Below are 15,430 nucleotides of genomic sequence, written 5' to 3' on the forward strand. Positions count from 1 at the left end.
CCCACCAGCTGGTCCACTGGGTAGTTCCTCCTATCATCTGTACTTTGATCCCTCAAGTAGATGCCATACCTCAGGATATCCCTCAAAGTTGGCAGTTCAGACACCAACAGCTCTCGCCCAGTGCCAACAAGATTACTCAAATGAGAATTCGATTTTGCCCTTGTTTTGACTTGAGCCATTTCAACTAGTTCACACTGAAAACGTTTCATTTCCTGTAATTTTCACGTCAGACAGGAACATGAAAGCCCTGACTTCAAAATAAAAGCCCTGACTTCAAAATAAAAGCCCCCCAATTTAAGTCTCTTTTTTCCTGAAGAATAGCTAAATAATCAAAAAATAGACAATATTCAACTGCAAATTGATGTAGCTTAGGTTTATTGAAATTGAAAAATGTCTTCAGATTTGTGTTCTACACGCCAAACTACGTTATTTGAACACCCCTCTCGGTCGATTTAGAAAAAAAAAATAGTATGGCCCGCCCTAATGTGATATAGGAGCAAAAATGATAAAGACTATGACATAAACAGGAGTAGGCCTACCTAAATTATAAACATTTAGTCATAGGTTTCAGGGAAAAGGGTTCCATTCTTTTTTCAAAATCTTATGACTTGTTTTGTTATTATAAACTGAAGTGTAAATAATTCAGTTCTACAAGAAGATGAAAACGTAATACTTTAGAAAATGCCTGAAGAAAGAAAAAATCTAAATAGAATAATACAATTGATAAGATATTCAAGAGCGCCATCATCTGGAGTATCAAGGTAGCAAATAATAGTTTAAAGTTAAAAGAGCCGACATAAAGATTAGCTTTAAAAAAAAATTCTCCAGATTTGTCCACAACCTACAGTCTATGGTCCAAACCTTTATATATACAGTCTATGGTCCAAACATGATCAAATAGATGCTAATGTCTTATCTTGAAAAAATAACATAAATATGCTATAATTGTTTGGAAATTTAGCGATAAGAAAATTAGCAGGGTATTTTCTTATGTGGCACATGAGTCTTGTGTAAGTACAGTAATGTACGGTTAACTTGGTTATATTGTTATATACATTTAAAAGGGAATGGATGTATAGAGAAAATGTACGGTACACGCCGTGTTGAGCGTCATGACGTAGAACAGACGCAGATTGACGTTATACACACACACACACACACCAGTTTCTCACTAGATGTGTTTATTGTTTGAGGCAGGATTGCAGTCAACAGCAGGTAAGACGAACAAATGAACTTATCTCGTTGTCATTTATCTTATGAAATACTCTGTCGTGTTAATATATTTCAATTGACAGGTAACATGATGTACATTAGTCTACATAGATTCGAAATGCTTGAAAAAACGGTCCACTTAACGTTAGGTTTAGCATGCTAACGTTAGCAGATGATACATGATATAGCTACCGTTAACGTTGGTCTATGAGTCTGGGCAAGTGTGTTTATTTCAAACATGTTCATAATTCATGTCACTAACGCCCTTCTTGTCCAATGTTATGAAGTAACTGGCTCTACATAATCATGCTATATTGTCTCGCTTGGCAGGTAGTTCCTAGCTTAGCCCGCTGTTGGTCTGCTGATGAGTTAACTGACAGAACAAAGAAAAAAAACAACAAAGCATGTCGCTGTCACTTGATGCCCTTTAATGCATCATCAGCATTGCAGTTGTTATGCTGGGTCCATTCAGAAAGCAGTACTACCACAACACGGACAGCAAAAACAACGGCTAACTGACACCCTGGTTTCCTGTTGTGAGGCAAAAAGTTAACATTTGGCTAACAATACAGTGATCTAAAACAACCAGTTTAACCACTACAACCATGAAGCAGCTGAGTCCCGAGCTAAACTTAGCTAACGTGTGGCGTGCATATTATGTGTAGCTAAATGATCATGATGGCTGATTTAAAATCGGCACAAAGTGAATATAATCTGGGTACATTAAGTTCCTATTCTGTTGGCACAACAGAAAACGATTAAGGTTTGTGAAACATTCCTTTTGAGTGTATTACTTCAAAAATAGTTAGAGTAAATAGAACACAATCAAGTAAATAGGAGACAAACTATCAGCATCATTTGAAATGACTGTAGACTCTTAAATATTTACCCCGCCTGCGGAGTGGCCTTTATTTAATCTTCCCCAAAAAACAAATGTACATGTGCTCCACCCATGGCTTTCTTTGTTTATGGGAATTGAAACAGGCCTTTGCAGAATAATGGAAATGTTATAAATAGCTGCTGCCACGTATAATTCACAACCAAAGAATAATAAATCAAAGTTTGATTCAATAATTGTCAATGCAAAAGTTGCAGTGGTGCATAGTGAATAAGTAAGGCACCAAAAGTCATAAAGCAACACCATATTTCTACTCAAGAAGTCTCTCACGGAGTGGCAAATATATCAACCTGATATATAATACATTCATCTGACTTTAGTAAACTTCAGAATGTCACTGTCAATATCAGAACAACTTGATATGTGTCATTTTCAAAATGAAAAGTGAATAATTTACCACTAATTTCAGCAGATCCTCTGCATTTTAACGGTCAAAAATATAACTTCAGGGAAACAGTATTGATGTGAACAAAGTATGTATGTTCCTCCCATCGGAGTCCTGCGGTCAGCTGTTCAGTCCCTTTGTTGTGCAACCATATGTGGCAGAAAGACAGTAAATGATGCTTCAATTGATGAGGAATAGGACTGTTACTTAACTACTATTAGGCATAAGAATGACAGCAGCAGAACAGGGTTATGCCTGTTGACTTAATAAGTTGATATGATGTTTTTTATTAAGCTGGATGTCCATAAAGTGTCCTTGATGGCTATTTAAATCACTTGATAAGTGGCCTGATTAGTGGATGAGTATAGGTTTGTTACTGATACAATGTCTAATGTTTTTGCAGGTAGAATGTTGCGGCTTCGCTGTAAAACCAAAAATGGCAGCCACATAATGCAGGGCTTGACTCACCAGTCCTGTGTCCAAGAGCTGAAGAGTATGGTGGAGGAGCTGACTGGTATCCCGTGTGATGTGCAGAAAATCATGGTTGGTTATCCACCCAGCAGCCTGGATCTTCGAAATGGAGACGCTCACCTCAAAGACTACCCTATCAAATCAGGTATGTTGATGTCAAACATTCAGATACATTCACATCATGTATTGACTGGGTTAACATTTAAGTACATTTTGGAATAAATTATTATTATAACAAATCTGGAAAGTTGGCGGCATATATCTCAAGAAGTGGCAAACCTATTTGCAGTTAAGGTGTTCTGACTATAACTCAACGTATTGTTAACAACTGCAAAGCTGTAAACAAAATAGATGTTTCCTCTCAATTTGTTCTTACAAAAGTCAGACTAGGCTAAACTGTGTGGCCTTCCTCTACAGGAGACACACTCATTGTTGAGGAAGACAAAAACAAGCCAAAGGAACAACCCGCTGTGACTAAAGTACCACGACTGGAAGCCTCGCCCATGCTGGCACGTAGAGTCGTCCCAGCAGACAACTCATGCCTCTTCACCAGTGTGTATTATGTGGTGGAGGGGGGGGTGTATGACCCTGCGTGCGCCCCAGAGATGCGCGGCCTCATAGCCCAGATCGTGTCAAGTGACACCACAGCTTACTCTGAAGCGGTGCTGGGGAAGACCAACGAGGACTACTGCACGTGGATCAGACGTGACGACACCTGGGGGGGGGCCATCGAGGTCTCCATCCTGTCCAAGTTTTACCAGTGCGAGATCTGTGTGGTGGACACTCAGACGGTGCGAGTGGATCGATTTGGGGAGGATGCTGGATACCACAAACGTGTGCTGCTCATCTACGACGGCATCCACTACGACCCCCTGCAGAAAGAGACGCCCGGCTCCGACGCTCCGCCCCTGACTATCTTCTCCACCACGGACGACGTCATCCTGGCTCTGGCACTTGAGCTGGCGGACGAAGCCCGCCGCAAGCGGCAGTTCACGGACGTTAACCGCTTCGCTTTGCGCTGCATGGTTTGCCAGCAAGGCCTTGTGGGACAAAAGGAGGCGCGTGAACATGCCAAGGACACAGGCCACACCAATTTCGGCGAAGTGTGAACACTGTTTTGTCTTTTCTCCCTCTCACAATACAACATCTGCACGTCTGGCAACTTTGTTGGTCTTTTTGTCACTCTGCTTGTGTGGATCCTCTACCTCACGACATCAATGGAGAATCTGCAGACACTGTGTCCAGCCTCTAACCTGTTAAGTATTACTGTTTAAACTGCTGTACGTTCTCAAAGTCAGGAACGCTACTGCCGTGCTACGATGTCTCTAAACCATCTTTTTTAGTCTGTTACGTAGGTTTTTTAATCTGGGTCAACAACAAAAAGCAAAACCATTTTTAGGATTTAACCCTTTCGAACGACTTGATAGCTGGTTGTGTAGAAAAAAATGAATGTGTTTTTAAATGAAAAAATCTTCCAATTTGCAAATACTTGCTCGGGTGGACTAAACTTCTGTTTGATTAAAACCCGGCTATCTGGCTCTTGAAAGAGTTTAAAAGGACTAGGAATGATTTGCACTATGATGTGATCCAACTCACCGTTGTCTTAAGTGCACACAACAAGTATGACTGTTATTCATCATGTTGGTTATGTAGCATGTTTTTTGTGTCATAAACTAGTTGAATACTTAAAACGTATAATTTGATCAAATGTAGAAATCTGTTCTGTGCGGCACAGTTGGGTTTGAATATAGTGAACAGTGGTCATTGAGATTGAGGTTAAGCATTTTGAAATACAATATCACGTTGCCAATTGTGATCCAAAGTTACTACTTATGTGAGACTATTTCATCTTCATTTTTCTCACAATATGTCTTATCAGTTATCTTATTTTAGATTAGTCAAAAGAAATGGTGCTGAAAACATAAAATATGTAGCTCTGTTTTTTTTCATGGGTACAACAGTATTTCAGGAGTGTTTTTTTATTATAGTGTTATATTCAAATGTCATGCTGAAATCTTTTTTTTTAGATTTACATTGCTGCATATTTTTGAAAAAACACTAAGCATGTTCATTTGTTTGAGCGTTTATTTAATATTACAAAAGATGGTGAGAGGGACTCGAAATCTAAAGTGTGAGACTGTGAATTGATGTACGAGAAATCTCGCTGACGGATGCATTTAGGATTCAGCTAATCAACAACAACCATTTATCTTTGAAATCACAACTTTTCAGCTAACATTTGAAGGCCTAAAGTATCTTTGGGTGTTTGAAAAGAAGTATTTCTTTGGTTTACTGTGTAGTGTATTTTGTCATAAAACATGTTGCACTGTATGTGTTGCACACATGGAGCATGTTCTCACATTTTCAGCTAAAGTCAGACATGATCTCTTTGCTCTTCCTGCACTGCCTAGAAGGATGAAGCATGCACTTGTTTCTTAAATCATAGCTCAAACATTATAAATTAGAGGAGGCCAGAATATGTAATTGTGGGATTACTTTTTCTCTTGAGAACCAGTATTTGTAATTCACTTTCTGTGATGACAATATTGGTACAGAGTTGTTGCCAAAAAATCAATTTGACAGTGGAGGATTTGATTGAGATTTTCTTGTAGATTTATCTTAATTATTTGAATGTGAATACATATGATTTCCCCCCTCATCTGTTACCTTAAGGTAGTTTTAACAGGGAAAGGTGAAAGTAGGAACTGGCTTTGTTGTGTTTACCAAGATCTCATGACTCTTCAAGGACAAAAACAATGAATGTTGCACACTAAGCACTACGGAATAACTGGACTTACTTGATCTTTTCAGTGTTGTGTCACAATTAAAAGTTATAGCCAACGGTATTGAGTATGAGTCATTTTATGTATGAGTCAATCAAACCCTTGTTTGCAAAACAATTTAGTGTTTACCACCATTTACATTACATCATCAGTACTGCTACTACAAAAAGCAAGAGATAAAAGATAAGTAGACTTCACGTTTGCATTTACACTAAACTGAAAACAGGGCTGTTTTTCTCATCCCCCAAAGATAACTGAACCTCTACAGCAGTATCATGCAACAATCCCATTAATGCACAGTGTTATTATTTAACATATAATTAACATCATTAGTTCAAAACACTGATGGAGAACAGCTGATTTGAAGTCACTGGGTCACATGACATAAACATTTGGGAAACAATGACTTTTCAATACAAAAAACTGCTGCATTTTTATAATATATGTATAAAATTGAAGAAGCCCTAAAATCAAATAAAAATAAGTAGGTGTGTCCTTATTGTCTAGTCAGTGTAATAATACAAATCCGCGTTGATATGGAGATGACAGCTATTGAGTAGAAATGAGACTTTTCAATGTAGTAATTGCTTTATTTTCATAATCAATAACCAATGTGAAAATATCAGAAAAAACAACATGGTATAGTTTGTCAAAATTATCTATGTACGTTGTAAATGTCATAAAAACTAAATAGTATAGCATGTTTAAAAAAAAAAGTATAGTACAGCATGTACAAAACAATTATATTACACTATGTTCAATATATCAGAAAAATATCATACTATACCTAGTGTGTATTTGTCTATATTTAAAGAAAAGAAAAGAAAAAGAGCAGCATGTACTAAATAATCATATTATAGTTTGTTAAACATATCAGTATAGTATAACAAAAATATAACAATACAACAAAAGTATTGTATGTCTAAAATATCAAGAAAAATAACACAGTATAGTGTGTCGAAAATACATAAAGAAAAAACAACATAGTATAGTCTGTTGTAAATACAAAAAAAACATAGTAAATAAAAATATAAATAAAAAACAACATAGTCGAAAAATATAAAAAACTGAAATGTAAACTCCACAGACAAATAGTTTTGTAACAGGGGACCCTTATCTAAAAAAAAAAAAATCCGGATATAAGGGGGACCCTCATCTAAAAATGTTGTTCCGGACATAAGGCGGACCATTATCAAAAAAGTCACTTTTTTTTCAAGGATCTAAAGTGTCACGTTTTAGATAAGGGGGACCCTTATTTAAAAAATGTATTCCAGACATGAGTGGGGACCCTTATCTAAAAAGTAAAATTGTATTATAAGGGGGGATCCTTATTTAAAAAAACGTTTTAGATAAGGGTCCCTTATTTTAAAAGTATCTTCTTTATATAAAAAAATTAAAATCATATTATAGTCAAATCAGAAAAAAATCATGGCATAGACTTTCAGAAAAACAATGAAAAAGTCAGTGTAGGATGTCCAAAAATGTGAAAAATATCCCAGTTTAGCATTTCAACAATATCATGAACAAAGTCTTGGCGAGATGGAAAAAGTTATAGATGCCAGCAGCCAATGTATTGATGGTCCGATAAGAAGTGGATAAGAGGACTGGAGTGAAAGTGTGTCCAATATCCAACCTAAACCTAACTTCACTCTGTTTTGTCTCACTTTAAAATAACAATCCAATACGGGTTACTCGTATTGGATTGTTATTTTACAAGTATTTATCTTTCGTATCATATATAGTTAGTATTAGTATAGTATTGTGGAAGTCATGCGAGCATAACATGGTGAAAACAATCAGTCTAAATTAACAATCGGGACGGAAATGTTCGGATTTCCAAAGGGAGGTTCTGTGAATAAATAAAAATCAAGAACCGAAATAATTGAAACTATTCATATCTTAGACTGCACTGTAACTTTTATCTTTTAATGTTTATTTTATTAGCTTCTCTTTTTAATGACTGATTTTTAATGCCATTTTCTTAATGTCTTTCAGTTTTTGTTTTTGTTTTAATGTTTCTTTTATTATCTTTTACTGTTTTTAAATGCCTTTATCTGAATGTCTTTCATTTTTGTAAAGCACCTTGATTGCCTGGTGCTGAAAGGTGCTATATAAATAAACTTGCCTTGCCTTAGTAAAAACAGTTTATGTAACTTGTTATATCCAAATCTGGGGAGTAATTATCGCAAGAGTATCCACTTATATTTCCTTTACAGCAGTAAGTAACAAGTTACTTTTGAGTAAGGAGCGACTTCACACCACAGTCAGCAGAGAGAGTCTGAAACATACTGATCAGCAGTTTAATGCAGTTGTAGGTAATATGACAACGACAGCTCGTGGGTCTGAAGGAGAATCCTGCTCTCTGATTGGCTAAAAGCTGAGAGCATAAAGTCCCTCGTGCAGGCAACACAGAGCCACTCTCTCATTTACCCGCGTCTTCACTTGCATAAGAAGCAGAAGATGGATAACTGACGAATGCTCGAAGATTCAAGGTATGTGTTCAATTAGTGCAATTTCCAGTTCGTGGTCAATTTAAATACCTCTTTATTTAAATTGTTAAATCGTGTTTTTCTTGTGGAGAGCTGATCCCATCAGGTTGATGTACAAGTTCTAAATGTTGGCTTTAACCATTATGTGTCCTAGCTTCTGTTGCCACACTTCATACGTGTATATAATGTCATAGGCTACTGTTGTAATTAAATAACTTCTTTACAATGTTTAGTTATCTTGCCTTTTGGGGCTGAATTGGAAGTCTTACATTTAACTAACATATTTTGGTAAATGTATATTTTGTGTATGACAATTCTAATTTACTTTTAAGGCATAGGGTTTGAGGCAGAGGTTTAAAATAACTTTATAATAAAAACAGTGATGATTCAACCCAGTTGCCCAATCCCTTTCAAATAATGCATTAATACAAGCTTGGAAAGTTGCTCTTTAATAGATACAATAAATTTAAAAAACTGCCACTGTGTCAATAGCAGAGATAATGTTCCATGGAGTTGGACAAAGGATTTAGGTTTATTGCTTTAATCTCTGCTTCTCCATGTCTTTCTTTGGCGGTAGCTACTTTGTTGATAGGTGTGTCTATAGAATAGAGATAACATTATGATGCACTGTATATTCATCCATGGCCCTCCACTGGAAATGGTCAACAGGGGTCAATGACTAACTACATTCTTAGTAGTCTGAAGGTTTGTTATGACAAGGGAAAAACACGCAGCACTGTAATACTTCATTACTTAAACAGATAACCAAAAATCAGAAGCTTCTAACACCCAGTGTTGTTATTTGCATGCAAATCAACCCCGATTGTGTCAGTTTAAAACAATTCATGTTATCTCAGTTTCACATCCTGACCAAAATACATCAGCACGTATGGGAACATTTACATATTTGCCAGCTGATAGTGATGGGATGGCATGACAAAGCAACCCAGGTGAACAGGAGTGCCTTTGTGCCTCTCTTGGCTTATCTAGAAAGCCTTCCCTCTCAGGTGTTGAAACTTTTCCAAAAGTACATTCTCTATTACATACAGACGGTCCTTTATACTAAACTTCAGAAGAAAAGTAAAATGTATTTTTTGTCTATAAAGTGTTTTTCTGTAGAACGAAACTGTTGAACAACTGTTCTTTCAATTTGTAATCTTTTTTTTTTTTAAGTGTAAATGTTTCCATCCCAGGAGTAACCTATCCCTTAACCTGGTATTCATATTTACATTATCTGAAAACAATGATTATTCTATAGATAAACATACACCCAAATGAATTGTGTTGCAGTAAGACAAGATGGATATCATATGGCTTTCATGGGATTGTTTCTGCTGCCCTCCACACTCTCTGAAACTGATCCGGTCGAGGAAGATTAGGAGTGGCATGCGTCCCGTAATCTGAGTCACATGCAGCTAGAGGACTAGCTAGATATCTGTCAAAAACACTCTGAGCTAAGATACCCTGTCGTTCTGCAAAGCTCCTGTGCATGTAAAGCCCAACAAGGTTTTGTGATTGAGATAGAAACTATTTTATAAATTGCTTAAACATGATTCCATTTGAACATATGCACAGGTGTTAGCCATTAACTACAAACTATGTTTCCTTAAAGTGGACCAATCATGCTATATATGAATAATATATTGTAGGGCCATACCTATATAAAACATGTGAAGTTTTTTTTTCAAAATACCAAACAGATCCTGCATTTTAGCCATGCCTCATTTCAATCTATTTGCTCTTTTCCAGCCCTGTTTTTGCAAGGGCTGATTCTGCTTTTGTGGCAGACTACAGCGCCACTTACAGGCCTGGCATATGTACTGCAGCGTCTCCAGCGCTTTTGAGCGATTCTCTCATTCCCCTGATAGGTGGAGAGTTGCCCATATAGGCGGAGCACCCCTTTTCTGACGTCAGAACAATTCAAATAATAATCAGCTCTGTTGCAGCCCCCGTTTTTAGAGATTTGGGTATGGAGGAAAAGAGAGAGGGTTGAGTTTTGTTTTTGTTGTGACACTTGGTGAGTTCCCTGACACACCGGGGACACATATTCATGTATAAAAGACGTACAAAAGTGCATTTTGCATGATAGGTCCCCCTTTAACATCAGAACCATTTGGTAAGACATTCTAACTTGATGAACTTCCAGGCAGCAAATGGTAATAATGTAATGCCAATTTAGTATGGAAATTAACTTTATGATCATTTAGTAAGCATTTAGGAAATTTAAAAACACTTTTGATAGATTTATAATAGTTTTGACTTGTTTTCAAGAGTTACTGTACAGTTTTTACATAATCTTGTTTTAATTCCCCCTAGGGAGCCTGCAAGGTAGATATTATCATTTATATAGATATTATCACAAATGAATATTTTTGCATTAAGAAAACATGGATATCATCGAATGTGTGCTATTGTTACGACCCGCTCCGTGGTAGTGGCTCGTGGGGAGACCCGCAACATAAAAGAAAACACATAAAAAAAAGTACTTAATAGCGATTTGATGTACAGCCGTTACTCACACAAGCCATCCGGCAAACGAACGAGCTCTGAATTATTATATCAGATTCTTGCGCAACCACAATGCACCCCACATTTACAGTTTATGTTAGTAATAATATTAAAGTAATCAAGGAATAATTGTAATCGTGTTTGACATAACTTCAGGTTAGGGTTTGACACATGGAATTCTCAAGTATTAAACATCAGCCAAATCTAAAGCGTCTGTGGGATCAAATGTACAGCTGACCTGGCTCCAAGCCGAATATTGTTAACCAAGGCCTGTGCACATTGTACTGTCCATTATTTAATCATAACAGAGGAAGCCAACATTCCTTTACACTTAAACATCTAATTTCACATGGCAGTTACATCACATCAGATGTGGTCAAAGGTCTGGAGTATCAAAAATAGTCAGTGAAAGAAATACTGAATGTTACTAAATGGTGCTTTGACAATATGTCAGACGATGTGATGAATAATTGTATCCTGAGCCCCTTAGAGTGTTTACACTACACATCTGGCATCATGACGTTTTGAACCAGTACTGAGGGTAAACGTCTGTTCTTTTTATCGTTACTGTTCTTTAGAGGTCTGGACATTGTAGGGCTCTTGTAATTTCTCCAAGGCAAGAACCAACGTATTGGTACTTACCGCTAATAGGTTCCATTTAAAAGTCAAAGTAAATGTCTCTAAAGAATTTAATTAGACCATAAGCGTGTAATTACATACATGTTTACAGACAAGCCTTCATTACATCACACCAGTGTGTGTTCTGCCTGTCGGTTGCACACACATTAGTTATTTGTAAACTGGGTATTCTTTAATACTGATTACAAATTGCGGCACAAGGTTAGCACTAGGTTACAGAAAATGTGGATAGACCAACAATATGGCGAGAGATTGAATGCGAAGGGACTGCAAGAGAATGCAATAGGAAAGTATTAGAAAAAGAATTCCCAATGTGTTGGGAGATAGAGTACACAGACACAAAAAGAAAGAATGTGACTGAAATAGGCACAACTAGAATGATCTATTAAATAGAAGTTACTTATCAAATAACATATTCATCCATTTTACCATGCCAAGGTTTTTGAGAAACTATTTTTAATTTAACTCACAATGTATTTTCTTTTTTAACAGAGTGAAACGCAACGCCCTTTGCCACTAACCTTGGATACATTGGGGCACTAAAGATGCCTAAAAGCGATACCTGGCCAGGTGGCATTGGACTGGAGACCAGCATGGACAGCGCCGGCAGCTGCGACAGCGTTGTCAGCGCCAACTCTATCTTTGTAAGTTTCTAACCTTCATCTCTTGCATCTAAGAAAAAGATTACTACAACTCCTTATGCAAAGCAACATGGGTACTTTTAGGTGTCTTCATAGATGTGTGTATTTAAAAGTCAAGGATTGTTCCGATAAAAAAGGGTGTCACATCTCAATTCTTCAGTTTGACAATTTCTCAGATTTAGTGTGACATCTCATCATGGATGTGTTGTCAAAAGGAGAGTCCTCTTTGATGCATTGCAGAGTGATGATAGTCTGGAGCACCTCTCTGCTGAGGAGAAGGCCTGCCTCATGTTTCTGGAGGAGACTATTGATTCTCTGGATACTGAGGAGGATAGTGGGCTGTCTAATGATGAGCCTGACCAACTGCCCAGCGCCGGCAACCTGGTCTCCAAACTGGCTGACCTGTCGGCTTCCATGAGCAAAACCAAGCTCAACAGTGAGTTCATCTCAAGGCCCAAATGCAGAATGACCTTAAATGTTCTCAATGAAATACTTTCTATTGACCAACAAGTGTTGTCTTTTAGGTTTGCAGAAACAAGACTTTTCGGAAAATGCTGACACCAAACCCATGCACAGCTACCTGGTTCCTACACCGTTTGTTGTAGCTAGCAGCTCTCCATGTTCCATACCAAATGCAAAGGCAGGTTTCTCTCCTGACAAAAACCTGAGCTCCTTGTCTCAGTTCCTTCCTTCAAGCAACAAACCTGATCACAAACACAAGCCGAAACCTGTTAACCACCATGTATCTTTCGATGCTAATGTTGGGATACCTCCTGCCACCAAACCCAGGGATTTGACTGAAGGTTTACCCAGAGGCCCCCTGTCCTACGACGCACTGGTTTATCTGCGGAGGAGTGCCTCAACAAAGAAGACGCCTCTATGTCCCACGATTGATCATACAATAGACTTGAACAAGCACCTTCCTGTCACAGAGGAAGGCCCACACTTTGGAAATCTACCAAGATCTGACAGATTTAACTCGGAGGCTTTTAAGTCCAAGACAGACCCTCCAGTTGTGGCCCCGAAACCCAAACAGATAACAGCCAAAACATCTGTTAAAACCCCAAATGCAGAAGATGTTTCGTACAATATAAAGAATGCGAAAGACCCCAAGGTCGTAAGACTGGAGGCTTTGGAGAAGCTCGGTCTCCTGAAAGACGAACAGCCCAAAAATGAGACAGTAGCTCCACGGCCTCCCACTAAATCTCCCTCCTCTCTGGACCCGACGACCAACAGACTCTCAAGAGGTACATCTAATGCTAACCCATCAAGAAGCCCGTCGTTGTCCTACTCTCATGCGCCTACCGAGCCCAAGAACAAGGCTCTGCAGAGCAGTGCCAGCTTCCATCTCTGCTGCAGACGGGACCAGCTGCCTGCGTCCGCGTCACATTCCGCTCCATCCAACGGAGTGAAGGCAGCTAGCCTAGAGCGCGCTGCTACACGAGACCAACACAGAAATGCAGAAAACGCACAGCCTGTACCCCACAAACCCCCACACTCAGTGGGATATACGGTGATGATGGTGCCTGGGATGGGAGCGGATCGAAAGGAAGCACTCAGAAAGCTTGGACTGCTCAAAGACTGAATCAGGTAAACAGCAGAAGAGAGCCTGAGTAAAAGCAGTGCGCAGAGTTCAAGAGTACCACCAGCTTTAAGAGATTAGAGCATTGAGTGGAAACTTGGCACTCAGAGCGAGCAGGAGAGGATGAAGAAGAGTGAGTTTAAAGGGCACGATCACACCTTTGAATATAGTTTGCAATACAGGGGACTGGATTGAGGTACATGTACATGAGGGTCGTTTTTTTCTCGATTATGGATCTTTTGTAGATTTCATCTATAAAAAGCAGTTTAAACTCTTCAAGTTCTCAAGGTTCTACGTGTTGATTAAATGGTATGTTGATGTAACGCCATCTAATCAGGATATCTCATTGTGTTTTTTTAAACAAATTTCAGTTAAATATGATTTTTCAAGACCCACACCTAATCTATTGCACATGAATGGTTGGTTAAATACTCATTTCCATACAGTATGCACACACACATGTATGGCTGTAAACAAGTGTTTATCCTTATTTACCGAGAGAATACAAATATAAATATTGCAGGTAACCTATTTTGCACATAAAAACACTTCAAAGTCAACATCGACCCAAATCAACAGATTTGTTACATTTCTGATTGTTTTACAAATCCCAGTTGTGCCTATAAGTGGATTGTTGAGAACGTCCATTGGAGCAAAATCTTAAAGATCTTTATAATAAAAATTAAAAAAGGTTTGGAAAATGTTTTGGGTTCTGTATTCTCTAATCTTCAAAACGCATCAGCAGTACATCCTAATATCAAGCCCCGGATTTGTTCTTGCTACTACTTTTACAGGAAGTATGGTGTAGTTGTTTTTTAATGTGACAGACTGTGTCCGAGCCGCTGCCTTAATTGTCTAAATACTGGATGAGTTCAACCAGAATTAAAAAGAGTGATCATGTCATTTTTACCATTTTCATGAATACCTGTGAAAATAAAGACATCTGCATGTTAAATACCGTGTATCGTTATCTTTAACCTCACATCTTTTATACATGTTGTGATTTAAATGTGATTAACTTAGTTTGCTTTTCAGACTGAGCTGCTGAATAACATCCTGCAGGTACAGCTGCACAGAGAGACAAAGGGTCTTTGATTCAGTCCAACTATCATCCCTGTAAACCTGCACAGGGCTTTACGTGCCTGCCTCATCCAGCGCTCCACTTACAGTCACCCTACTCATCTTACACGCCACTCGAGCAACGAGAAAGCCTGCTCAGCTGATCTTCCATTATCCGATTATCCTGAGCCCCACCTCTCAGCACACCGGTGTCTTCCTTTCTGTTTTCTCACTATCCCTTCCATGTAAGACTTATAATTCCCACCACTGACTTATCTAAATGGCCAGGCATTGGTTACGCAACAGTCTTAAATTAATGTGTGGTTGATTATTGTGAGAGACAATTACAGTTGGCTTCTGAAGTGTTACCTCTCGGTCAGGACAGGAGCTGGCCTAATAGCCCAGAATGTGTGTATAGTATGTCTGCGCACAGGCAAACAAAGGGTGTCAAATGTTGAAACTGACACGGCTCTCTGCCGGTCAACTAATATGAAACAATGGGTGAAGAAATCAGGCCATGGCCACGTTCGGAAATAGGACACCGGGACAGAAAAGTGAGCTGCGGAAATGATTGATACATCAGTAGAGATACGAATGCTACTACGGCGTTGAGCTGTTGCTGTGTTAGCAAAACAAACAAAAAACTAAAACAACAGGATACTTGATCATAGGATATTCTAAAATCATAATCCAGTATTAAAACTAAATCCATGCAACCTTTTGACATTGCCTACAGAATAAAAAGAGCTCTCTTGTCTCTATT

General features: G+C 38.3%; 2 protein-coding genes across 2 annotated transcripts; both read left to right on the forward strand.

Moving 5' to 3' along the window:
- Window positions 1–1,127: 1,127 nt before the first annotated feature.
- On the forward strand, window positions 1,128–5,810 carry yod1 (YOD1 deubiquitinase). Its single transcript, XM_034083905.1, has 3 exons — window positions 1,128–1,215; window positions 2,899–3,111; window positions 3,384–5,810. Exons 1-3 carry the CDS (start codon window positions 1,176–1,178, stop codon window positions 4,073–4,075), a joined length of 945 nt encoding a protein of 314 aa, XP_033939796.1. The 5' UTR covers window positions 1,128–1,175; the 3' UTR covers window positions 4,076–5,810.
- A 2,346-nt stretch (window positions 5,811–8,156) lies between these two features.
- LOC117447051 (specifically androgen-regulated gene protein) lies at window positions 8,157–14,550 on the forward strand. Its single transcript, XM_034083638.1, has 4 exons — window positions 8,157–8,241; window positions 11,878–12,029; window positions 12,267–12,462; window positions 12,551–14,550. The coding sequence occupies exons 2-4, from the start codon at window positions 11,931–11,933 to the stop codon at window positions 13,609–13,611; spliced, it is 1,356 nt and encodes a 451-aa protein (XP_033939529.1). The 5' UTR covers window positions 8,157–8,241; window positions 11,878–11,930; the 3' UTR covers window positions 13,612–14,550.
- Window positions 14,551–15,430: the final 880 nt, after the last annotated feature.

Source organism: Pseudochaenichthys georgianus, chromosome 5 (genome assembly GCF_902827115.2).
Source record: "Pseudochaenichthys georgianus chromosome 5, fPseGeo1.2, whole genome shotgun sequence".
Lineage (NCBI taxonomy): Eukaryota > Metazoa > Chordata > Actinopteri > Perciformes > Channichthyidae > Pseudochaenichthys > Pseudochaenichthys georgianus.